Source organism: Grammomys surdaster, unplaced genomic scaffold (assembly GCF_004785775.1).
Source record: "Grammomys surdaster isolate TR1022 unplaced genomic scaffold, NIH_TR_1.0 167, whole genome shotgun sequence".
Classification (NCBI taxonomy): domain Eukaryota; kingdom Metazoa; phylum Chordata; class Mammalia; order Rodentia; family Muridae; genus Grammomys; species Grammomys surdaster.
The window spans coordinates 10,448,104-10,475,806 of NW_021604615.1; the positions used below are offsets into that span (position 1 = coordinate 10,448,104).

General features: G+C 42.2%; 1 protein-coding gene across 1 annotated transcript in view; it reads right to left on the reverse strand.

The window, feature by feature from the left end:
• Csmd1 (CUB and Sushi multiple domains 1) overlaps positions 1 to 27,703 on the reverse strand; it is a 1,525,237-nt gene that overhangs the window by 52,016 nt on the left and 1,445,518 nt on the right. Inside the window, exons 50-52 of the mRNA XM_028766288.1 lie at positions 19,412 to 19,597; positions 11,584 to 11,778; positions 2,838 to 3,011 (exon numbers count right to left, since the gene is read on the reverse strand). Coding sequence (XP_028622121.1) covers positions 2,838 to 3,011; positions 11,584 to 11,778; positions 19,412 to 19,597 — 555 coding nt within the window. The remainder of the gene's footprint in view (positions 1 to 2,837; positions 3,012 to 11,583; positions 11,779 to 19,411; positions 19,598 to 27,703) is intronic.

Here is a 27,703-nt window from a genome sequence, read left to right on the forward strand (position 1 = left end):
ATTTCCCATCACACCCAGGCCCTCTGTATTGGTACTACATTTCCCATCACACCCAGGCCCTCTGTCTTCTCCTTGTGGCTCAGTGTTTACCAGAGTGTACAACTACTCTTTGCACCACCCTTTGAGGAAGGACTTCTCAGTGGAGCAATACTTTGACCAGGAACCCCTGGTCTGTAACCACACAGCCTATACTTCAAGGTTACTTTTATTACTAGTGAAACATGACCATGGCAAGCTCCTTACTTCTCTACAGATTTTTCTCTTCCGTATCAGGGGTAACATGCACTTACTTTGTGTTCTGATATGAATTCAATAAAATAAGGTTTCAAACTGCCATATCAGTGTTATCAATAAAGACAGCATTCACAGATATTATCTCTCATGAGGCATCTAGTTAGCATGTGGGCTCCGGAACTCTTCGGCAATTATGGTGCCAGATATACAGTATCTGTGCCAGGTTTAAGAATGTGCCTTTATTGATCCATCTGTCTGACTATCCCACCATCTACCTTGGCAATAGTTCAGCTCGGCTCCTTCCTGCTCATCCACTCACCCACATATTCCACAGGCTGCACAGCTGGCTGTGGTTTCTCCTGGGCCGACATTCTTGTTGGGTTAGAATATGTGATCAACCCACTAGCAATCTGTTACTCCAGCACAGGGATACACTCATTATCATATTAGGCAGATTATGAATCCGAACAGTCAAGTTTCAATGGTCAATGTGAAACTATATTTGCTCAGCTGAAAAATCTTTATACTAAATTGACTGCCCATCATTTAGCCAGCCGTACAGTGGCTACGTGCCATCTTACCCCTTTCCTGGCTGTTCATCTCCCTGTTAAATATGCTGCTCCTCTGATTTCATTACTTTTTGACAAGTCCATTCAATTTCTCACCACTCAAATTGTCTTCTTTATAACCTGGAGGCTTCCCTTTCTTCTTATGTTCAGTTTAAATATCTCCTGGACTCAGAAGTGAGTCCAAAAATTTTCAAGATGGATTGCATCCTATCAAGACCACGTTTGTGACAATGAAGGACCAGTATGTGTCTCAACCTGTGGGATTAGAGCCTTAAGTTTGGATAGAAGGATAACAGAATTCACATAGGCTTATTTGGGACTAATAGGACATAAGGTGACACTAAGCCTTAACAGTTTTAGAAATTAAATCATTTAATTTTCTCAAGCTTCCCATGTAGCCTAACTTACGTATCTACCAGGCCAAAGCACAAGACGTGTGTTTGAATCACTCACCCTACCCCCTTTGGTACTAAATTCCACTGAAGTAGAAAGAGAAGATATTTTCCCTACCAAGGTTGCCATGTTGAAAGGGTTTTACAATGGCCACTAAGTCCTTAAGAACACTCAGGAAAGGTTCTTAAGACTAAGGTTCTGGAAGACTAAGGATAAGACAGGCACTAGAATATAGGAGGATGCTAGAGAAAGGTAAGGCAATGGAAAAGGAACTCATTGCAATAAGCTGGGGAAATAGAGCATGGCTGGGTACTAGAAGGGTGGGGCGATGGAAGGAGATGGAGTGACAGAGGGGTGGAATGGTGGGGGGGACTGGAGTAGTAGAGGTAGATAGGATACTGAAGAATTGAGGTGATTAGAGGAAGAGGGATAAGAAAAGGAGATGAAATGATAGAAGGATGGGATGGTGGAGGGAGATGGTACCCTGAAGGTTGATGAAGGGAGGTGGGGTAGTGGAAAGCTAGGGTGATAGAGAAAGATGGAATGAGAAACATAATTAGGATAATGGAGAGTTGAGGAAATGAAAGGATGACGTAATGGAGGGAGGGAGGGACTGAGAGGTTGGGGTAGGAGGGAGTTGAGATGATGACATAGTTGGGATACTAGAGGTTGGGATGACAGAGGGAGGTAGGGTACTAGAGAGAGCTGGGGCAGTGGAGAGAAGCTGGGTAATGGAGGTAGTGGGGTACTGAAGCAATAAGGTGATAGAGAGAGGTGACAGAAGCCTGAGCAGATGGAAGGAGCTGGGATACTGGTGATAGGTAGGGTACTGATAAAATGCTATAGATGACACTGAAGTGGTGATGAAGACATAGGTTGGAACAATTTTGAGATACTGGCATATCTGAACTGCACAGTCAAAGCTTTGTCCACATTGATGCAGAGAAACATCATCCTCCACTGTTTCAAATTATCAAAGAATAACAGTAAAGCAAAGCCAAGATATTACATATATGTACAACTTTAAAAAGCTCACAGTACTTCCTAGGTTTGATGACTAACACCTCAATTCCCCGGTAGGATTTTAAGTTGTTGAAAATGTAAAATCTGTATAACTTTTTAGAAATTCCTATTCCTGTGTGCTAAATTTGTGAAAGTCTTTGAGTACCATACAGTCTCAGTCCTCTACGAGATTGCTTTTTTAATGTAAAGATTTCATTTTTTATTTTTAATGAGATGTATATTTGTGTCTCTGTGTGGGTGTATGGATGTGAGTTCAGTGTCTTCAGCAATAAGAAGAAATCTCATGGAGCAGGTGGTTGTGAGCCACCTGATGACTTAAGTTCTGGGAACTGAATCTGTGTCCTCTGTAAGGGCAATAAGCACTCTTAACTATAGAGCCATTTCTCCATCCTCTCTACAAGGCAAACTATATGCCAGAAGACATAAGACATGACCATCCTTTATTTCTTAGACTGCCAGACACTCTGAGAGTTAGAAAGAGGTAGGTAGCCACAGCAATGGCCAGACTCAGCAAGGGTGCCAGAGACTTAAGAGCCAGAAGCCCCACACTTCCCATACTGTGATCCATTCTCAAGGTTTATTTGAATTACACCACATGGGAACTTACGAGTAGCTTACCCAGACACCTTGTTTCAGATCCACTCCAGAGACCATTGGCCAAGCACTCCCGGACATGGGAGCCCACAAGTGTGTAGCCGGTGTTGCAGGTAAAGATGGCAGTGGCTCCGTACATAGTGAGCGTCCCTATCTTGTTACCATTTGGTGGAAAGGACAGGCTTCCACAGGAGATGACTGGAAGAGAAAAACTGTGTTAGTCCAGGTCTGAGTGATAGCAGAAAGTCTGGGTTTTGGTTTTCCTAAACGGCAGGCAGCAGGGAGGTCTGTTAGGTGGTGAGGTTTTGTCTGCTGGGGCTTGATGGGTCAGTTGTCTCAGTTGGATTTTCCTTCTCTATTGTTCTTAACATAAAGTCCCAGATGTCCTAGCATATCCCAAAGCCACCAAGGTCCCTGCAGTGGCCCATACCTTTTTTATTCTCACAGATTGATAACCATTTCTTCAAAATGGACTCAGTATGTAATTGCAGCAACCCACAAGATGATCTACTAACAAGTAGACTGTCCATTTTTTTCCTATACCCACCCTAAGAATGATGCATCTGTGGGAGCACTAACATGTACCTTTCAGGGACATGTAAAGTGTCTTCACCAAGACCCACCAGCCCAAACATAGCCTGGTGTGTTGAAATCCAGCACCTTTGACTCAGCACCTAGATCATTTTCTTTCCAGTTATTTGTAGGACCTAAGGTTATCCTTACTGTCTCAGATATGATGGCATATAGTTTCTGTGACTCCAAATTAGCCCATTCATGGAGGTAAATAAATGGTCACCAACAGTAGAAATACTAATGACAGCCATGTATTTGCATCTCAGATGCATAAACACGTGAGGACAAAACCTACTGAACCTTGTAGTAGGAAGAAAAATTCTAAAACCTTCAAGGCTGACTGACCAACAGGCTTACAGGTGTTTAAACAAGAGTGGAGGTCTTAGAAAAGATACCCAAGGAGAAATGTTAAGATCACTTACTAAGCAATGGCATGTGCAGGAGAAGGCCATGCCAGGAAGTGACAAAAAGGCAGAGCTCTGAACCCCAGTAGATGGGCAAGAGATGGGGAGAGAACATAATCGTGAGGAAAGTGTTTTGCTCAGCCAGGTGAGCATGGCCAGCCTCCTGACAGTCTCTGGTGTCTGATGGGACTGAGGATGGCTAAGGACAGTGAAAGGCTATGCTGAAGACTATTTAAGAAACTGAGTCAACAAGGTAGTTGGTATCTTAGTTGATTTTCTCATCTCTGTGACAGGATACTTTATAAAAGTGACTTACAGAAAAGAGATTTATTTTAGCTTACAATTTCATGGTGGGAAAGGCATGGTGCTATTGAAAGCAGTGGATCCTTATCCAATGAGTGTGTCAGGAGCCTGAGGCATCCTCCTCACCTCTCCCCAGCCGACAACACAGCAGAAAGAGATACAAACCTTCAAGCTTGACCCTCTGATAATCTACTTCCTCCAATAAAGCCATGACTTCTAAAGGCTACAAAACCTCCCAAACAACTTCACCATCTGGGACTAAGTATTCAAACAAGTCTGTATGAAATCTCACATGTAAACCACAATGGTCTTGACCCAAGAGGGCTGGAGCATTGATAACTTGGAGCCCAACCAGTAGAGCCATGATTGACATGTGAGTGGACCATGAGGACTTTGACCTCATCCTAGAATGAATCCACTGATGGATTAAACCTCATAATGAACTCTTGGGATATTGTAGAGATTAGGGAGAATGAGCCTAGTTAGAGAGGGGGTACTTTGAAAGATACATCTTATTCACTTTGAAAGACATACCTTACCTATGACCTTCCTCTGTTTTTTTCTGCTTTCTGGCAACCTTGGATGAACAACTTTATTCTTCTGTTCTACTCAGTAAGGTCTCACTACATTCGAAACAGCAATACAGGTGTACAAGCCACAGACCCATGGGAAACTCTGCAATTATGACCCAATGAAATTGTCCCTTTTTGAAATTGCTTTTCTCGTCCAGGTAATGTGACTCTTGTCCATAATCCCATCCACCATTTTGGAGTCTGAGGCTAGAGGATTGCCATAAAGTCCCAGCAGGCCTGGTCTACTGGATGAGAGATCCTATCTCAAATTACAAAATAAAATTAAATTGCTCAAAAAACCATTTTCTTGGGTTTTTGTCACTGTGATAAAAAAAAATCTAGCACAGAGTCAGAGGAAGAAAAATGATATGAGTGTACCATTGAAATAGCCCCTCTTCGTTCAGCTTCTCTGAATATAAGATATGACTCTCACTCAGTAAACAGGCAGACCTGCTTGGCTTGCTAGATACGATCTATAGGGGTCACTTGCCAGGAATCGGGAGTCCACCTCCAGACAAAATCTTGCTGAGAGAGCCTCCACATTTCTTAGCGTCCGAGAGACTGCTAAGCTAAACCTTCACAGCGGCAAGTGTGAGCTTTCAATAATTTGCTAGCATGTACCATATCAAATGTCAATGGATTCAAGAGGGATTTAGGTTTTTATAATTTGCTGTGAACTTTTCTCTAAGCCTTTTTCCAAACACTGAGTGAACCCTACCTTGAACTGTGATATTTAGCAATTCATGTTGAAACTTTCAGTGCTTATCAGAGATGTGTTCAATGACAAGGCTGGACCAGTTTCCTAGCTGAGAGCTCCGCAGACCTTTATTGGAAGAACAGGGAGAAGATGCGCATGGGATTCTATCCTCTCAGCCTTGGCTCGAATTATCCTGGTGAGGAGACTATTTAAAGTCTATCCTCTAATGAGGCTCATTAGATCACAAGCAACTAACAGAACAACCACTGAGCTTCTGGGCAGCTGGATAATGGGATTCTAAGCCTAGAGTTTCTCTTGGCTGTGAACCCCGCTCATTAGTAAGGGTGGCAGAGCAACTTGGAAGAGCCTAATTGGGGAGACCATCAGCACTAAAAATAACCTTGTCACAAAACAAGGAGAAAGCCTATCTCTATGCTAGCCTCCCTTCTGGTCCAAAAATGGATTCATTAGCTGTGCTTTTCCCCTACCACTCAAAACATGTCCACACTCACTGTTCACAGTACTCTCAGAACCCATGTGGTGTCTTTGCACAGCAAAGGTGCTAAGTTGAGCTGACCCAGAGGACACTCTGTGAGGGCTCTCCGAATGTTATTTTTCTACCATAGTGGTGGGTGACAAGCCACTCCTCATAGGCACACTTCTTTCCCCCCTCCTCTAGAATTCACAGTGAGATCTACTTTGAACCAGTAGCCTGATAGCATGTGTTTTCTCATACCATGAAGCTGGCGTTCCTGTCAGCAGCATGGACCCTTATAAACAATCTTAAACATCGATGCTTTCGACTGCTATAGTCAATACAGCTCCATGATCACACGCAGCTTAAAGTAACCATGAACAGTCAAAGAGCAGTACACTCTGCCAGGTGTGAGATGAGGCAGGACATGCGCAGAGACCTGGAGATGATTGTAAACGCATAAGAGAGTAGTGTTGGACTACAACCCAAGTCACTGTGTGAGGCCTACGGGCCCCCAGCTATGATCTGTAACTGGGTGTAAGGCTGAAGGCCTCATACAAAATGAGCATGCTCATGATGGAAACAGCTGCCTGTACAGCAGTGAGCAGACACTAGAGCTACTGCTGAGTCTCTCTTGTTCAAGCCATGATGTACAATGTCCACTCTAATAATAGAGTAACAGTCGTCCTCAAGCAAGAGGATGGGATGTCTGTGCTGATTTTTGTGGATAGACCTCTGCCTTTGTGTTTAGCCATCGGTCCGTGCATGCCTCTGGCTAGCAACTGGAAACCAAAGAAGCCATCTTGCACCTCAGTTTGGTAAAGATCCACTCTCAGAAAACTTGGAATTAGTAGTTAGGCAACAGGGACAGTCTAGGGCATGGGTGATATTCTCTGTATACATTTTTAAAGGTCTAGTTTGGCCTTTTGTATATACATAAAATTTAAACTGTAAAGATTTCTGATTCATGGATCTCCACAATAAGCATGTTTCTTGCTTTTTAAATATAAACAATATGAAGTGTGAGAGAAAGAATGGCTGGATTCCCCATTGCATGTGTATTTTGTTTTCCTCCTACAGAGGGAGGACTTCAGCGGGAAGATTTCTTCCTCCTGTGCTGTGGACACACAGGGACTCTGAGACCTTAGAATCACTTGGAGTGATAATATCAACTCCCACCCCCATCCCCAACCCCAAGAAGCTAGAGAACTTAGTTGTTCTCAGAGAGCTGTGATGGGGGTGACCAGCAAACCAGGAAACTTATCACTCAGGATCCTGAGCAGACACATAATGGAAAATAGTAGGTTCCCTTCACATCTCATTGCCTGGCCATTCTGAGATAAGCCACAGGTAACTAAAACCTTATAAATTACAGCTCCAGTGCTATACCAATGGTTTCCATGACAACACATTTGAAGATGCTGCTGATTCTGTCCCAGCACAATATGGAAAGCAATGGTTTCTTCTGTAGGGATCTAGTCACAGGCTAGAAAACCGGGCTTAGAAAAATGTGTCATTCTAAGTATGTTTAATTGAGAAATTGAATGGTGTTTGAACTTCCTGGGGTTTTTGTGATCCCATTTCAAAGAAAAGTATATTATTACCAGTATTGGTTTTGTATTTTTACGAGTGTGTATGGATAAAATAGGGAACATAAAAAATAAAGAAAATTTCAGTTACAATAAACTATAACTTCATAAGAAATAACAAACTAACACATTCACTGATTTCTGTAGATTCTAGAAAATGAATATGTAACATCCTAATTTCTTTCTTTTCCTTCACTTTCAGAAGGGTCAGACCTGGGATTCTTTGACTCCTTCTCAGCAGCCTACTTACTCTGATTGTTCTGAGAGAGGAGATTTTTGTCTGACTTAATTTCCCTATTTGTTAGAAAGAGAAGTACTGTTAGATACTAAAGGAAAGCTGGCTGTGGAGGATACCTAGTAACATGAATATTCATGAGGGCACAAGGAACAGGTGGGAGGGAGATTGAAGACAAAAGCTAACTGAGTGTGCTTATTGCTGTTCCTGCATCTCTCCCCTCCTTTGCATCTGAAATGAGATGCCTGGACATTTGAACAATGTGTCCATCACAAATAGCTTCTCCAAAGTACAGCTCAAGACTACAGAAGTCTCCAGTATCCTGTCAGAGTCCACCTTCTACTCAGCTCTAGACTATGAACTACTTGAGTTTTTATGCCTCCACTAAAATGGCACAAAGAAGTTCTGAGCAAGCAGGGAGGGCTCAGCCACACCCATGCAGCCTCATCCCATAGAGACTCAAAAGGACACTCTTCTCACAAGCTATTGTTCTGCTTAAAAAAAAAATCCTTATTGTTTAAAAAAGTATATTATTTTATATTGGTATGGAAGAGACTTGTTATTTTATATAAATTAATATCCATTTATATCTTCTCAGTTTTTGTTAAAATTTCTTAAATATTTTGAAATAGTTAGCTGTTTCAATTTATAATATAGGGAAGAAAAATTTCAAGAAATCTTCAAGCTTTTCCCCTTGGCCACAGACCTCTGTGTAATCTCCAGTGTAGTGTTTTATTCAGACAGGGCTGTCTATAGGTTCCAAGTCAGTTCACTTTTAGTTTCATGGGTGAGACTGACAGGGTGAGGCTATCCTGGAAAGATGAGCCCTTAAAAAGGCCACTTTGTTCCTGTCTTCTGAGAGATGGAAACCATGAAGCCGGAGAGGGTGAAGGACATATGTTAGAATCTGAGAGTGGATCCCATTATCTGAGTTCATACGCTGAGAACCAGCCATAATCACAAGGACCCATACTCTGCCTGTGAGTGTGGGCAGACCCAGTCAGACTCATGCCCAGACAGGACTCCAGTAGCACCATAAAGGCAGCTCTGGACAGCCCCGGGGAGGGAACACACAAATCCTGTGGATCCATCTAACTTTACACGCTACGTCTATGAGTCCATCCCTTGTCACATGCTGAACCTGTGGGCCCACCTAATGTCAAAAAAAGACATTCTGGGCCCATTCAGTGTCATATGAAGAACCTGTAGACCCACCCAATGTCACATGAAGAACCTGTGGCTCCATCCAATGTCACAAGCAGAACTTATTGGCTTATCCAATATCAAATGCAGAACCAGCAGGCTCATCTAATGTCACAAGCAGAACCTATGAGTTTATCCAATGTAATATTCAGAACTCGTGGGCCGATCGAATGTCAGACACAGAACCTGAGGACTCATCTGTGTCACATGGAACCTCTACATTTGGGACAAGTGTTTGCCCAGCCACAGACACAGCTCTTCCTGTAGTACTGACTGCACTGTAACCTTGACCACAGTTGTTTCTGAACTTAGGGACCCTCTCCACAAGGGCCTGTGGGAAGAGGCTGGAGAATATTCTGAACTCCCAGGTGTCATTTTCAAAGCATTAGCAAGAGCAAACAAGGTCTAGACTGCTAGACAGCACCATAACCTGCCACAATAAGTCAGGAGTGACTGCCCTGATGCATCTATGTTTCCAAAAGGGAGTCTCTAAAAATTAGCAAACTTTTTTTCAATAAAAAAATTCCAAAAGGCATAAATAGAAAAAAAATTGATAATAACTGTGGTGGTTTGAATGAGAATGGCCTTTATAGGCTCATATATTTAAATACTTGGTACCCAGTTGGTGAAACTATTTGGGAAAGATTAGGAGGTGTGGCCTGATTGGGGGATGGATATCATCACTAGGGTGTACTTTGAAGTGTCAAAAGCATATGGCATTCTAGTTAGGTCTCTATTTCCTGCTTGACTATCAGGATGTGAGCTCTTATCTGCTGAACCAGGGCCATGCCTTTGTTTTCCTGTCCTGGGCAGTAACCCATGGCCCCCTAAGCCTGATTAAACTTCTTTTATACGTTGCCTTGATGATGGTACCTCATACAGCAAAAGAAACGTGACTAAGACAGCAGTGGAGTCCCAAGAGGTCCTGGGCCCTTCTTTGTCTTTCTCAGACATAGATTTTCATCTTCAAAACACTCTCCCAGGGCACCCTGGATCCATGAACAATATCTGGGTAAACATTCTGTCTTTATAAGATGGCAAGGGTTTCCGAGATGCAGAAGAGACAAGATGAAATCACAGCAAAGGGGTTGTCCTTGCCAAGACGGACAACCTGAAATCCAGACATGAATAATACATCTAAAACAAAGCGTCATTTCAGGTGGATTCTACTGAGTCTATAAAATACATATGTGCATCTATGGTGTCATGCAAATGAGACACAATGCAGCATGTGGCACTGAACTCATATTCAGCCACATGTGGCAACAAGGAGTCTCCAGCATGCACGTGTGGAGTCAGAAGGTGGGTACAGGTGATGTGTGGCTCCTGACACATCAGATGGAGTTAAAGAGCAAAGGCATGTGTGTGTGTCAGGACAATTGATTTCCAGAACCTCAGGACAAGCATAGCGCCAGAATAGCTGGACTTGGTTCTGTGTTCTTTTCTAGAAAAGGGTACCTTGCTGCTTCTGGGTTTGGTTCAAGAATCAGTAAAGCCCCAGGTTTGCAAAGACTCACTTGTAGGTGTAAAGTATTCTGGAATTGCACCTTCAGGCAGTGGTATCAAGATGACCCTGCCTATCAAGATCTTGACATAGGCTGAGAGGGACACATCATAGAGCCTTAGAATCAGGGCTAGGAGAGTATGCAGAGCCTGCTGCATCTACAGAAGGCCTTCCATGAACTCCTCAGAGAGGTCAAAGTCATCATGTCAGAGCCTCTGCGCTATTCTTGTCTCTTCTTGACAGACCTAACTCTGGGCTCCCAAATCACAAAGAGGCTCTAAGGAGCCAATGATATGGGTGAGTGGCATGAGTGTGGGAAGAGTGTATCAGGATGATGGCAGGGAAAATTAACTGTGGGATCCTAGCTGGGCATTGGATACCTAAAGGAAGGAGCCATCAGAGCCACCAGGAACCATCACAGCCAAACTGACAGCAGCTTTGGGAAGGGTGTCCTAGGGAAGTAGGGTATTTAGGACTTGAATGTTTCATGTCAGCATCCTTCCATAGTTATCCCTAGGTTCCTGGGAAGAGCTTATCTTACATGAAGAATTAGCATTTCCTGTATTAAAAGTCAGATGGAAGTTATTATGTAAAGCACCTAATCACACACGCCTTTGTTTCTCTCCTTTTTATTCTACTTCCATTCTTCCTACATTGTGTACTGCATAAATTTCACACAGTCCAACTGTGTGTTTCAATGTTTGATAATTTCCTGTCAACAATCAGTAAAGATTGGATATCAGAGGTGTACAAATCAAAAGGCGCTCTGAACAGTGTCAGCTTTGTCTCTTATTTATTCATATTTAACCAGTCATCATGTACCTGAGAGTATAATCATCTCCCTTTTCAAGACAGCCATTGTGGAGGACGGATTCCTTCAGCATAAAGACTATTTCCCAAGATTCTAGTGAGAAGTTTGTCACGGCTTTCATGCAGAAGACTAGCCAGCTCTTCAAACGCGTGCTTTCATTTGTCTTTAAGCTCAGATGTGAAATATGTGACTATTCTAATTTTCTGAAGTTTATAAAATACTGTCATTAAGAAAGGAGCCCAGTGTTAGGGATTTGATCCTTTAGCACCTGTTTGAGCTTGCCATGTTAACACAGGGCTCTGCTTTAGTCAGCAGGATTATGATGGGGTCCTGATAGGTGTTTCCAATGATGCTGTATCCTGGAGTTCTGCACCCTGTTTGTGGGAGGGCCCACCCTCACTTACCTTTACATCTGGGTCTGTCTTCTTCAGTGCTCCAGGTCCCATTGGCTTGGCACTGCAAGAGCCTCTGACCCTGCAAGAAGTAGCCAGGGCTGCAGCTGAGGAGAACTTGAGCTCCATATTCATTCAGTGATCCTGAAACCAGCCTCCAGAGCACGTGCTCTGACAGCTGGCCTTCGATGCTGGGGCAGGGCACCGCTGTGAGAGAAACACCTCAGCGTCAGTATGGCCTCCTGACAGCTCTTCCTGTTACTGCTCTAGAAGGTAGGGACTGATGGTATGTGAAACTCATTGTGGGGTGTGGCCTGGATGCTCTCAACTCTTACTTCACGATTTCTCTGTTTCTACGTAATCATTTGGGAGGCATCCTGGGATTCCAGCCTGGGAGCTACTGTCTGGGAGCTAGTGTCTTGCTACAGGCATGGAAAGGGTCTTGCAGTCAGACTGAGATATAATGGTAGGATACTATTTCTTCGTCATTTGTCACATATGTGTACACACATGCACTCATTTACAGATGGGTACATGAGCACACACCTATCCTCACACATGTACATTTATAGATACATACACACATGTGGAAACTCACATGCATATTTACATGTATGTACATGTAAACATACATGCACAAATAAACACATGTGAACGTTTGCCCACAATATAGCTTCTGAAAGCATGTGAAAATAGGCATGCATCATTACCATTGTAGAAAAAAATGATTATTATCGTAATTTAAAGGAAGGACTTACTATGCTCCAAGACAAAAAAAAAAAAAAAAGCCAGAAGCTCTTGAGTGCAGAGCCATGAACGTAGCTGCAGTATCAGCTGTAGGCTTGGACACAGCCCTAACACAGTAGACTCCAGAGAACTTTCAGACAGACTGAGATTCACAAACTATTTGGAGGCTATGCAAGTATAGGTTTGTTTATGAAAAGTATGCTAGGAATTTAAATGAGTTTTGCAAGTTAGAAAGAAGCAAGAACCACAGCATTAAGCACAAAGCTTCCTTCCTTGATATCTGTCACTGTCAGCTGGTTACTCACACAAGGGGAGGGGCCAGCTTGGTCAGTCATGAGCTCAGAAACAACAGCTGGAGAAATTGTAACTTTCCCGGAGTGATAATAATGGAATGAATTTTGCTTTTAAATTTCACCCACACTCATTGTAATTGAATCTGCTGTGTGAAATGCTACAAAATCTGTCTCCTATGATGACATTCAGTTCTACCTTCAAATAAACTACAAAGAACAGATACTTTGGAGTAAAAATATGAGGTTAAAAAAATACAAAAAAAAATTAGTAATTTAAAAGTATTCTAAAGGTTATGTCTCTTAGATGTTTGCAGATTCAGCAGCTATCCTATGTGACCATGGATGTACAAATGGTTTGCTTAATAGTCAAAATTATGCCTTTCTATGGCTAGGATATGTTTAGCTATGTCCATAAAGCCCTCAACCATAGGAAGTCTGAACGCAGCGAAGTGTGGCAAAAGGCATTCCCTTTGCCAGCACGTGCTTCTAGAACTAACTCCAGATTTCTAATCATCTGATCTATCACAATCTCTGCTTCCAGGGAGGGTTGTGCATTGGCTCAAGGTGGAAGGACAGTTTTCCTCTGGCTAATTCTATCCTCAGCACCAATCCTACATGTCCACAGCTGTCTTGCTTCTTTGTGAAAACAATGTTTAGTTCACTTTCTTTGTCTTCTAATTTAATTGTTTGTGTCTCTTGCCCTCTGATTGGTGACAAGCTTATTAATACTGTAACCACTATGTATTCTATGTTTTTTTCATAGTTTTTACAGGTAAAATTGAAGATAAGATAGTTTTCCTGTCATGGAGGCTATTCTCAGTGAAACCACAGATAGCCGTGAACAGCATGCTATGTGTACAATAGTGAAATGCAGTCTATGAATATTGCATGGGAGGCATCAATGATGATTCCCAGTGATAAATTAACAACAACAACAACAACAAAACAATTATACAGCATGCTGTCCGGTGTCTGTGAATGACCTCTGTCTTAAGAGTCACAACAAACACTAGCACTCTGGGGTTGTAGTGGACCACGATCCACCACAGGAGAGCACAAAGGAATGAGGATCATCACCCAGGAGGAAACTTGGAGACCTGGGTGGGCATTAACAGTAAAGTCCACCTTGTCTTTTGTGTGCTGCAGAAAGAGCACATACTTTCAGAAACTGCTTCCTGCTGTGCTTTTTATGTTTTCAGAGCTGATCTGTAGAACAGACTATGCAAAGCATGAATCGCTCACAGTTATTATCTGAATGATCCATGGCATACGTTAGGTGGTGAAATCCTGAGTCACACAGCCCGGACGGTGGAAAGGAAAGTCCCGGAGTGTAATGGTGGATGAGGCAGCATCTGTGAGTTTGCCTGTGTCTACATCTGCATCCCTGCAGGGAGGAGCTGTTTTCATACATGTGGGTTGTCTGTCTGTATGCACCCCAAGTACCATGTTGCATGCCATGAATATGAAAAATAAAGGTTGATTTAAGTAAAGAATTAGAAACCAATCCCCCAAAGACATTCTTGCTCATAAACTTGATACTTAATAATGTGCATCTTAAGCGCCAGATTTTTCTGGTTCTTAGTAACTGTTCTTGAAGCTTTCACCATCCTGTCACCGAGGGAATGCACAAGGTCACCTCTCCCCAGCACGCCACTCTAGTGGATATACCTCAGCAGAATTTTAAGCGAGTGGAGGTTAAAAGATCAAATGTGTTGGGCAGAGGTGAGAGACACATGACTGCTTTGAGGTGCGATAGTGAATACTCACGGAGTTGTGCATTCTACTAACATCTTCATTCCGGATGTTACACCAAATAGAAGAATAGGGCAAAGCAAAATGGAGAAACTTATAGGATCATGCAATTCCCAGAGCTCAGCGATCAAACGTGACAACATCTGGAAACAGAGTGCACTTCGGCTCATAGCCTTGAGGGTTGAGGGAGATGGAGCAGGGCAGCAGTGGCTTGAGTCTCAGGTTACCTGAGTGACACATGGAAATGCGTCTCTCACTGGAGGATTAAGAGGCACTGGAAGTGGCCCATGTGCTGTGGTTTTCAAGACAACATGCCTTCATTCTGATAGAAATGTGTTAAGAGTGGGTTCTTTCAGCTGCTAGTTACCTGACACTCCAGATGAGAGGACAGCTACTGCCCAGATGTGTAACTCATTTTGTATTGGTGCCATGTCTGTCAACAACATGATCATCACAATCACAGTCACCTCCATCACCTCTATTTCCATGACTACACCATCACCATCATCCCCACCATCTCCATCATCATCTTCATTATATTATTTACACTACACAAACAAGACAGCCAAGGCTCCGGTCAACTCAGGCAAGACTTCCCTCCTGTGTAGCATCTCTCAGAGTCTCTCTGCTTTATACTTTGCTTGTCAACACCAAAAGCAAAATTCATTCCGTAATTACTATAAATAGATGGTAGGCAAAACCTTCTTACATTCATCATGGGGGATATAAATACCACAATAGACAAACATCAAACAAATAACAAAGTCTTTGAAGGAAGGTACAAATATTTGATATAACTGAGGAACACAGGAAAACAAGTCCATGTTACTATGAATTTAATCAGTACATTGTTGACAACTGACTAAATTTTCATGGTTGATTCTATTATAGTTAAATATGTCCCAACTTGTAGGGTGTGCAAAGTTATCCACAAACCTGAAATTCCTTCTGTTTGTACTTTTCCAGGAATATAGGCTCTCTTCTGTTACATAAAGAAAACAACCACCATAGGGACATATTTTTCCCTCTCAACCTAGGGAGCATTCGTAGCAGTTCATCCCAACAGACTCGACATGGCGTAACCCACTCACTGTTGACACAGTTGATACAATCTTTGCACCAAAACCTAATTGTACTTCCCAAAGTAAGAGTTGAAATCACAAAGAAGAATGTCTTTGTACAACAAACACATTTTCCCAACTTCTGAATCTCAAGGATGCAGAGAAGACACTTGGATTTGACCTGGGAAATCTTAGTTTGCGTTAAAATAAATAAGGTTGTTCTACGTCTGTCTATCTGTCTGTCTATCATCTATCTATCTGTCTATCATCTATGTATGTATGTATCTGTCTGTCTGTCTGTCTATCTGCATGTGTGTGTGTGCACATGCACTCATGTGTATATGTCTATCATCTATCTATCTATCTATCTATCTATCTATCTATCTATCTATCTACCATCCATCTATCATCTATTTATCTGTTTGTATGTGTGTGTATGCACATGTGATCACGTGTGTCTGTCTGTCTGTCTGCCTGCCTGTCTGTCTGTCTGTCTGCCACAGAATGAAGGTATCATTAAAGTCCAGAAAAAGGCATCAGGTTCCCTGAAGCTGAAGTTATAGGTGGTTGTGAGCCAATCAACATGAGTGCTGGGAACTGAACTTGGGTCTTCTGAAAAAGTGGTATGCGTTCTCAATTTTGGAGCTATTTCTAATGCCTGGCTGTCAGTTTTGTGGAGAAAGAGTCTGGTTTCTTATTGACTATTTGAGACAGGGGCAAAGCAGCAAGGCCAGCTGTTCTTTCCCTGGAGACGTTCATACTATGGCAAGGCTGCTACCAGAAATATAAAGTGCTCTCTCTGTATTTGGTCCTTACCAGGACTCTTCCCTGTTTGTCTAATCATCCCATAAGTGTGGAATATAATTGTCTTCTTATTTTCTTTAAACAGTTTCCCCACATCATACTCATGTGGCTAAGTATGTCTTATTACCACATTTAGTTGGAGCACATTTAATTAGATTTGTAAAATTATGATTAGATACCTTTGGAGTGAAATAATTTAATCATCCCTGTCCTTCGCATTCACAGCTGAAGCAGAGTCTTTGCAGCCTGCCAGCAGCCTGCACTGATGGGCATGAGGGAAATGGGCTGAGCCATGGAACTTCAGAAGCCCAAGGAGCAAGACTATTAGCTCAGGAAATAATCAATTGATTGAAGTTATGATTGCTCTTTTAAGTTCTGTGTCTTGTGGTTTATCTAAGTAATTCTCAGTAAGAACATTTTTCCAAGATTGGTGGATTTAGGGAAGATAGCTTTTCTGGGTCTTTTATAGCATTTATATTTTTATTATGAAACCTTAGCATGTGGCCTTTTTTCATCGACGTGTGTCTGATATGCACAGGCTGCCCTGTTGAGTTGAAGCTTGACTTTATTGCTTTCTCAAGTGTGGTTGCTTTCAGATCAGATTAGAGGTGTTGGTAGGTTAGTCTTCCTGGTGTTCTCTGTTGATTTTGGAGAAATAGGGTGGGGAGATTCTAGTCACTGGTTAATGAAAAGCTGAGCCTTGCTGAGGAGGGATATAGGCACCTTTGCAGCTAAGCTCTTCCCTTTACTCACCATTGATCTGGTTTATAGCACAGTCAAGTTTAATGTCTTGAATGCAATTCCTGGACATAGTTGTTCAGACAGACAGTAAATAAATGCCTGTTTTCAAAAATATTAGGCTTGTTGCTACTATTCTGTGTCTGTCCTAGAGCAAAGACAAGTAACTGAGTCTAATGTAGCCTTCAGTGTGGGTAATAAAGACAGAGCCACCCGTAGTCTCAGTTCCTGGATACATACTCTATTGGTTTTACAAAGGACTCTAGAAAAGAATGAGTTTCCTCACAAGGTTCTAGTTTTCAGGAGAGCTTGAAGGCCCTCGAGGTCTAGGTTCTCCCTTCTCTTCTCCTTCTTCTTCTCTCCTTCTCTCTCCTTCTCTCCTTTTTCTCCCTTCTCCTCCCTTCTCCCTTCTTTTCCCTTCTTCTCCCTTCCTTCTTCTCCCTTCTCCCTTTTCTCCCTTCTCCCTTCTCCCTTCTTCCTCCTCCTCCTCTTCCTCCTCCTCTTCCTCCTCCTCTTACTCCTTCTCCCTCCTCCCTCCTCTCTCTTCTCTCCTTTCTCATCCCCTTCTCCCTTTCTCCCCTTCTCCCCTTCCTTCTTCTCCCCTTCCTTCTTCTCCCCTTCCTTCTTCTCCCTTTCCTTCTCCCCTTCCTTCTTCTCCCCTTCCTTCTCCTGTTTCTTCTTCTTCCCTTCCTTCTTCTCCCCTTCCTTCTCCCCTTCTCCTCTCCTTCTCCTCCTCCTCCTTCTCCTCCTCCTTCTCCTCTTCCTCCTCCTCCTTCTCCTCCTCCTCCTTCTCCTCCTCCTTCTCCTCCTCCTCCTCCTCCTCCTCCTCCTCCTCCTCCTCCTCCTCCTCCTCTTCCTTCTCCTAGCACAGATGGTTGGTGAAGTGAATTATCCAGGAATGGGATGGGGTGGGTTGTCCTGCTCTGCATGGTGGCTGTCAGATTCTGGCTTGTTCCCTCATGCTTCTCTGTCTCCTGTTCAAAAGTAATAGGGAACACCCATGGCCACTGCTGCAGGTACTGATTGATATATAGAAGGCTTGCTTTTATCTGGTTTCCTGGTACCTTCTTGTCTATTGCCCAATGACTCCCCCACAGTGTGAAGGGAGCCAAGTTCTCCATCAGTGTGTAACTTGAACTTACCCTTTGTGCCTAAGACTACTCCTAGTCTTCTTAGGATTTTGACTGTTTACAGTAACAGGGAAAAAGAAGGTGATAAACAACCCAGTAGGTATACATTTTAAGTACAAACAGTGTCTTGAAAAAGACTGGTTGGTTGTTACATGTGTCTCTTCTGTGTTCCTGAATGTCTGTGCACCATCAATGTGCAGGAGCCTTTGGAGGCCAGAAAAGGATGTTGGATCCGTAGAGCTAAAGTAAGAGATGGCAGTGAGCCTTCTGGTGAGACTTGACTTTGCTTTTCTGTCCTGATAAAGATTTTGCATAAACTCGTGTACATTTTATCCAGAGTTTAAAATTTTAGCATAACTAAAATATACAGAGACAAAAGAAAACTAATTCTATAATCAAAGGTCAATTAGACATTTGTTACTAAAATATCATTAAAGTAAAAATAATATTATATATTTTTAAGTTTTGAAATACTAGAAGGGCAACTTAATTCCAGGTAAAAAATTTTTAATATGTCTGTGACAAAATTCTTGATGTATAAATTATGTTTGCATATGTACATATGTGTATACATGAGTGTACACATGTCTGTAGGCATGTGTGTATAACTTTTGTTAAGCTTGGCTTCTCAGCATGGCTTTCTACCATTTAAGTCTATATTTTACACTGTATTCAAACTTTTCATGCTTGAATAATTTTTCTTTTCAAAATATTTATTATTTTTAATTAAAGTATAATTATACCATTTCCCCCCTTCCCTTTACTCACCCAATGTTTGACTCTTGTAAGAATATTACTGTGCACTGAAAATAGCTTCCTAGAAGTCTTACTCCACATTACAAATGAAATTGATGTTTCCCTTGGCATCCCGTGATAGGCATAAAGAGTGCATGGTAAATGACAGAAGTGAAGCAATGCCTCTTATTTCAAAGACCTCAACCATGTGAGAAATGGAGGCCAGAACTCACACTGCTTCACATTTTCACACCTTACATTGAGTGTTGTTGTTGTTGAGTTCAATGCCAGGAGCTTCTGCCCATATTTAAGATGGCAGCAAGAATAAGGTTTGGTGAGGTAAGTTACATTTTATAGATTGTGATGGAATTCATAGAATTTACTGGGCTAACATACAGGATTACACAGCTCATTTTAAGTGGTGGGAGTTGTCTCTGTGGGAGTTGTGTTCTTAGGATCAAAGAGTCCAAGTTCTTACAGTGCTGGGAAGGGAACTGTATTCTAGAAGCTAAACTCACGCATGTTCTCAGTGAGTCCAGGTGGAGACTCCATAGACATGCAATCAGACATGAACACTTACGTTTGCATGTGGGTGGCTTTCCTCTGTTGCTCCACAGGCCATCTTCTTGACACACAGCAGTGGCTTGCTGACTGGCATCCAGCTTGAAGCCTTCATGACATTCGTAAGTCACTTTACTGTCTAAGGTGAACTCATTGCCCGTGAACGAGCCATTTCCTGGAGCCTCTGGAATTCCACAGGACACAGCTGAAAGGATAAGAAGAAAAAAAAATGCTTATTCTTACGAGACTTCGTTAAAATTTGTCTTTATGTTTCATCTCATAGACAGACTTATTAATCACCTTCTTCATGTCTGTCAAAAGTACACACATTTTCAGAATTTTAAGGATGCAAAAGATTCATGAGAAACAGTGGAAGAATTATTGAAATGGTAGAAAATAGTTCAGTGTCAAACACTGTATCAGAGAGATGCTGGAGGGAATGGGTGATGACTTTCACTTAGACACAGGCTAGTAACAGCATGCTTGTTTTGTTGTGTGTTCATGTACCAATCCTACATTCTACCTCAGGTGAGTGTGGAGAAAAGGACAAAGGTAGGCTACTTCTTTACCATCTCAACAATGGCTTTGATAATCAAGACCCACAGGAATTAGGCATGGATGTGCAGTTGCCCACCTCTGTTTCCTCTCCACTTTTCCTGACTTCTTTTCTTCCACACACAGGTTCTTTTAAAATATTCTGTGCTTTGCCTGGCAGTCCCTTCACTGGCTTCTGTGCTGGGAACATGGTCTCCTTGTAGAAACAAGGTGTGAGAATCTTTAAGAGCTGGGGGTAGGGGTCTGGAAGTTCTTATCCTGAAAGCAATTGCCTTCTCCTGGGATCCAGGGTAGTTCTCATGAGCTAACAAAGCTGTTGGAAGAGGAAGTCAGGCTTTTCCAAGTTCACTGGCTTCTTGACTCATCATAGGATCAAATTCTCTCAAACAAGCTCCCACCATGATACTTCCTGATGTGCAGGGGACTCTCACCAGTAATGACCCTACTCCATGCCACTTTTAGAAGTCCAGAACTGTGAGCCGGATGGATGTCTTTTCTCATAAATTACTCAGCCTTGTGAACTTTGCTATATGAACACAAAGGAGGCTGGTACAAAGGTGACCGGATTGCTCAAGCTCAGCTGCGCATCTAAATCAAAGCTAATAACTTCTAAATTACATGGAAAATTCAACTGACTACATTGTCTTCGGATAGACACACACACACACACACACACACACACACATGAATAAATAAATGAATGTTTTTCATGTGTTGGCTTTTGTTTATTTTTGATAACTTCATATATGTGCACAGTATGCTAGATGTCTACCCTATTACACTTTCCTACTCTCTCTCCTCCCACTCCTACTGAAACTTTTCTTTATAGACAGACTCAATTTCCTCTTCCTCATCCCTCTTCTCTCTTTCTCCTCCTCTCTTCTTCTTCTTTCCCTCCTCTTCCTCCTCTTTCTTCTTATCCTTCTTCTCCTCCTACTTTCTTTTTTCTCCTCCTCCTCCTCCTTCCTTCCTTCTCCTCCTCCTCCTTCCTTCCTTCTCCTCCTCTTCCTCCTCTTCCTCCTCCCTCCTCTTCCTCCTCCCTTCTTCTTCTTCCTCCTTCTCCTTCTCTCCTCTTCCTCCTCCTCCTCTTCCTCCTCTTCCTCCTCCCTCCTCTTCCTCCTCCCTTCTTCTTCTTCCTCCTTCTCCTTCTCTTCTCCTCCTCCTCCTCCTCCTCCTCTTCCTCCTCCCTCCTCTTCCTCCTCCCTTCTTCTTCTTCCTCCTTCTCCTTCTCTCCTCTTCCTCCTCCTCCTCTTCCTCCTCTTCCTCCTCCCTCCTCTTCCTCCTCCCTTCTTCTTCTTCCTCCTCCTCCTTCTCTCCTCCTCCTCCTCTTCCTCCTCTTCCTCCTCCCTCCTCTTCCTCCTCCCTTCTTCTTCTTCCTCCTCCTCCTTCTCTCCTCCTCCTCCTCCTCCTCCTCCTCCTCCTCCTCCTCCTTCTTCTGTTTTGGGAGTTTGGAAACACTGTGTTTCATTGGAGTTGGCATAAGTACAGACAAGGGGATCTTTACTGGGAGGTATACTTTTCACTGGCAACACCACTGAGTAAAATCACACCCTTTCTCCTAGCAACCATGAAGTACCAATAGAATTACAGAAAACAACAGGATCTTATCAACTCCTCTTCCATCCCTTGTAGAATATACTCTAAACTCATTCTTGTGCAGGTCTTTCTTATGCAGGAACCCTCAGCTGCTGTGAGTTCGAAGTCCCCACCATGTTTAAATGACAATGTCTCACAGAATTCCTCCCTGCCCTACAGTTCTAACATTCTCCATTTCATAATCCCAACCATTTGAAATATCTGTTTCATGTAATATAATATTAACTTATAACAAATGTCATCCTTATGTGTAACCATTATTTTGGGGAGAGTATTCAAAATAGCAAACAATAACTGCAGTTTTTCCCAAACCACCGTTTTCTGTCCAAGAAACTTGCCAGCAGACAAGCTATCCACCTGAAGCCTATTCAGTCTGTGAAAACTGATAATCTTTAATGAATGTAGGACATGTCATGGATATTGTCCTTTTTAAAAAGTTCTTTGTATCTCATTATGTTTCCATGTCTCCATTCCCCAGTATATATCTCTATTTCTCCCAGGTAACCACATACCTATCTTTAATCCTAATGTTCATCCCAACTTAACTACATACACCATGCCCCGTCTCCACTTCCTGTAAGATTCTTACTTAGGGGCAAGCATGGAATGAAATGACATCTCCTGCAGGTTAAGTGGGAAAGATAACATCCCACAAGCTCATAGGAACAACTCATAAAAGGAGCTCTTACCCAGGGGGCCAAGTCAGACAGCCTTACAGATGATTCTGTTCAACCTAAAATCTTTCAAAGGAAAGTGAACTCTGCTTTGGAGGACTCCGGAGAATCTTCTCTACATGGTCTGCTCAGTAATGAGCAGTCTGCTTCGAGATTTGAAGTACAGCTTCTATCCCCAGGAGAGTATTCATTAAAGGAGCTGGGGTGAGGGCCACTGCTGACTCTTCAGCCTTCAGTGACTTGCTTTCTGTGATTCCTTACTCTGTTCAACCCATGGGATTATATGTCTAAGACTCTGAACTAAAGCCAGCATTGTCTTCCATATTTAAACCACTAGGTAAAAATAAATGTTCCTACTCCATCGCTCTTCTGAAAAGACCTACCACTGATTCACAACTAACTGAGGGGAGAATCTCAGAAAACTTGGTGGAGAATCTCTCAGGATGCTTCTGTCATCATCAACAGAAATGAGAAAGATCTGGACCAAAGTTCATAGGTGTGAATCCTAATCCTGAATATTCCCAGAGCCAGTGATGTTCTTGGTCACATCACCTCTCTGACCTTCCACAGACAAGACACTCCAATGGTATTGTCCATAGACTCAGAAAATTATATGAATGGAGAGGTTTTAGAGCTCACAGTCCCATTTATCAACATTGTTATCATAGACAAAATTACTTGGGACATTTATTGATAAATCCCCTGGGAGAGTGGAAATGTATTTTCTATATATTACCTCATTCAACCCTTAACACATGCCAAAAGGTAGAATCAATCACTAATGTGTATTGTGAATAACATATTTTTAGGGCTATTATACCCTTACTGGACTTCTTCTATTGTTGTTACTATGTATTTTTATTTTATGTGCAAATACGTCAGCTTACCATGTATGTATATGGTAGCCAAGGAAGCAAGAAGTTGTCAGATCTCTGGGAATTGGAGTTACATATGTAGATGGTTGTGAGTTGCTATGCAGATGCTGGGAATCGAACCCTAAGCCCAAGCCCATGGAAGAACAACAGTGCTCTGAACCACTGATACCTCTTTCTAGCCTCCCTTTCCTGAATTTTTAGGAACCGTGCAAAGCTGTGATAGGGCTCATATCTCAGGTACTAGATACCTCTTGGTTATTGACACCAGACTACTACCCACAAACACATCTCAGAAAAATCAGTGGAGAGTCTCCCAGGCTGCTCCTGCCATCATCAACAGAAATGAGAAAGATCTAGACCAAAGTTCAGAGGTGTCAAGCCTAATCCTGAATATTCCCAGAGCCAGTGATGTTCTTGGTCATATCACCTCTCTGATCATAGATTTAATTTCCTGTCCAATATCAAGATAGTACCAGCCTACTAATTAACAGACAAGCAGGATAAAAATAATTTTTCAAAATGTAATCCTAAAAACAAAGGCCACAGTGCAGTTGATCATTTTTGCTAATATTCCCGAGGCTCCTTTGTCTGTTTTCTTCTCTGTCTTAGATTTCTCAAGTCACTTCTTTGAATACTTAGTGATGAATAAACCTCATGCTTGAAGCTTAACTGCATCTCATGGACACTCAACATCAATGGACTGTAAGGAACAAAAGGAAACCCACAGCACATGAAGAGGGAGAGACAGAAGCTCCCAAGTCTATTACTGGCCATGAAAATGGAACTGTAGAAATATGCAGGGCCACGGGTTAGCCTGAGAAATGTCTTTCACTTTGTTACAAGGGCTGAAGATAGTTGCTTAGAGGAAGGATGGATAGAGGGAGTTAAGAGTGGGGTTTGAAGAACCTAAATTATACAGACGAGCAATTTAAAATCCATGGGCAGTGTGACAATGGTCAGCTGTACAGTAGAATAGACCAGAATGTAACTGAGAGGCCTTTCAGCTCTTCTAAACTCTTGGAAACATTTAGCACAAGATAGCCCAAGGACAAAATAAAAAAAAAAAAAAAAACTGCAACTAACAAAATTATCACAAACGACTCCTTTCATGCCATCATGCAAGTGGTTGGTTAAGATGAATCTGGTCTTGTCTTAGAATCTCCAGAATATTTGCGTAGGTAACGTACCTAACATGAAACACATGTAACACAGCTGTAAAATACAGCTGCATCATCCACCTACTGGCACAAAGCCACAGAGAAGTATAGATAACAAAGTTGAAAAGTAACATTTATTTTTTAGGAATGCAAAGCAAAGTTTTAATGCAAAAAAAGCAAGCATCTAAAGAAAGATAACCAGAGGAATTTAAGACACAGGTGACCACTTGAGTTCAAGCTCTGACTCCAACATCTCAGGAGCTGCTACCCAGAGCTCCATGTCCCATAAGCAGACATAGCTCATGTAGGGGCACATGCATGGTGGCCACCATGAGGTGATAAGAGGATCACACTCTGTAATATTGATCGCTCAGAGGTTGCCCCTGCTACTCTTGGGGTCTGAAGCTATTTGTCCCTGGCTTTGACAAAAATAAGAACAACAAAAACTATATTAGAAGCTAAAAAATAACAAGTGTAACTGACCCCTTGTTAATGAGCTATGATAGTCACTGTTAGAAACAGCCTTCTCCTCAAAGGGACTCAAAACTGAAAAATGTAGCCCAGCAGGATGGCTCAGAGAGCAAAGGCACCTGCCGCTACACCTAACCACCTGAGCTCTATCCTGGCAACCACAGTTGAAGATGACAAATAATGTCTGCAATTTGTCCTCTGACCCTCATACATTCTCATACACCCCCTCTCTTTGTATGTCTGTCTCTCTCTCTGTGTGTGTCTCTGTTTCTCTGTCTCTCTGTTTCTCTGTCTGTCTGTGTCTCTGTGTCTCTCTGTGTGTCTCTCTGTCTCTGTCTGTCTCTGTCTGTCTCTGTCTCTCTCTTTCTCTCTCCTTCTCTCTCTGTATGTCTCTCTGTGTCTCTCTGTCTCTCTGTGTCTCTCTGTCTCTGTCTCTCTTCCTCTCTCTCTCTCTCTCTCTTTCTCTCTCTCTCTCTCTCTCTTTCTCTCTCTCATACACACACTCCAACATAAGTGCTTCTTTTTTTAATCACCTAGGACTGGAGCCTTGGTGTTACCTAACAATTCTACTTCTGAGTTTGTGCCCAAATATAGTGTCTAAGAGATATAACTGTGCACTCATATTTTCAGTAACATTGTTCACAGTCACTAAAATGGAGAAACTGCTCAATTCTCCACTAAAGGATGTATGGATAGCAAAATGTCATTGACATATACATAGTACCCAGCTTCCAGAAGGAAGGATATTATAAGACACAACACAACAGAGACAATCTGGGGGCACTGTGGGGAATGAGAAAGCCAGCAGCAAAAGGAAAGAACCTGTTCATTCTACTTATATTAGGGATTGGGTAGAATTTTAGAAACAGGGAAGAATTTAAATGTCCATGTCTGGGGTCGGGGTCAGGCATTGTCTTTCTGTGGGACAAAATTTCTGCATGAAGAAAGCATGCTGGGGTGAGACAGTGGTGATGGTGGTATGGCATTATAAGTGGATTTTGTACCCTGAAAGTTTATACCCTGGGATTTTACTATGACAAAACCACACAGTGTTTCCCTGATACAGGTACATGGGCAAGCTGATAGGAGTCAGACATAGAACAGCAGGAATGCTCCCTTGTTATGGACAAGTGAAACTGTGTCTCATCATGGAGCATTCAAGAGAACAAATATAGTCTTCTTTTGCTTTTCTCTTGCATGTATGGGAGCTCTGCCTGCACATGTGTTTACATACCATGTGTGTGCCTGGTGCCTGAGGAGGCCAGAAAAGGACATTAGATTTAAAAGAACTGGAGTTCAGAGAGTTGTAAGCCACCAGGTAGGTGCACGGACTGAACTGAGTCCTCTGGAAGAGCTACTTAACTCTGGATGCTCTTAACAGCTGAGTTATCTCTCCAGCCCCACTGAACACCACTTCGGGATAATTGACTTTGAAGGGCATAATAAATTCTCAAAATCACTGGCCTGGATATTTGTCTGAATTTTAATAAAATAAAGATTAGGGCACATAATGTGGACCTAAGCATGACTCCTAAACTTGAAAGTCTCTTGTGATTGACAGGACAATAGAGGAAGACTCATGCAGAGAGGAGTGTCCTTACATTCTATTTCCTAACACTTGTCGCTAGCAAATCATATATTTTCTCAAGAAAAAGTTTTAATGATTCTTTTAGGAACTATACTTACCAGTACTTGAAAATGCAGACTGAGTTTAAGCCACTAACTTAGGAACTCAGTGAGTGGGTATGAGCAGCAGTCCAGCTGATTTTCAGAATAAAGGATCAAAAGTCTACATTATGTTTTTCCTGTACCCAGAGGAGGAAGCTTCTAGGCAAGTAAAGTTCAAAGAAGAGCCTGCTCTGTTTCTACTGAAATCATGTCTGAAGGCTGCAGCACTGCTTGGTTCTTCAGCCACTCAGGCCAGCTGTTGCTCAGTGGGAAGATGATAGTAAATGTTGTCAGGCCAGAAGAGCGTTCCTTGGATGTTAAGGGAAGACATGATATTGGGTTGTCTTAGTTTATAAACCAAAGTAGGAGATGTCTAACAGAAAACAGCAGCAACAGAGGAAGGGGAGAAAATTGTAGATACGTGTGAATATAGTGATGGATAGGTGATAGGTAGATAGTTGAAAGAATGGATAGAAAGATGATAGATAGGTAGATAGATAACTAGATAGGTAGATAGATAGATAGGGAACAATAGTTATATCAATAAAGAGATGATAATAGATGATTGATAGATAAGATATATGTATAGAAGACAGACAGACAGATGATAGAGGACAGTAGCTACATGGATAATTAGGTGGTTATAGATGATTGAATAAGTGATAGGTAATCAATAGATAGCACTGGCACATAAAGACATGAGCATAGTGATTGGGTGAGTGAACGAATGGATGGGCTCTGAATAAATGTATGGAGAGGAAGGTAGAGGGCAGACAAGAAGACAAATGCCTTCAAAGCTTCTCATGAAGAAATCTACAACTGCATTAAAATACAGTGATAAAGTTGGAAAGTCATACTAATTGGTAACAGAGAATTGACAAACTGATACAATTCGACACTCAGGTCTCATGATGGGTGGACAAGAGTAGAGGATGGCTTCCTTATCTTCAAAGGCATTGGACACTTGCCCCATCAGAGTCTGCTGAAATCACTCACCGAGTGAAGAAACTGAGCATTGCAAAATTGCCATTTCATTGTTTAAAGGAAAAAGAAACTATACGTGGGCCTACAAATTCTGTAATTGTTAATGGACAATTCAAAGAAATGTAGGCTGAGGAGAGCTGCCCTCCATCCCAATCTGATGACTGCAGCTTCTCTTAAAACGGACAAAGTATGTTCAATTGAACAGTTGTTTGAAAGTCCTAGAGTTTAGTTTCTCTTGAACTTTGCTTCAGTCAGAGAACCTGAAGTGAATCTTCTGATCATGTGTGTAGGTAGCTGGAGCACACCACATGGCCTGTGCAAACCCACTCTG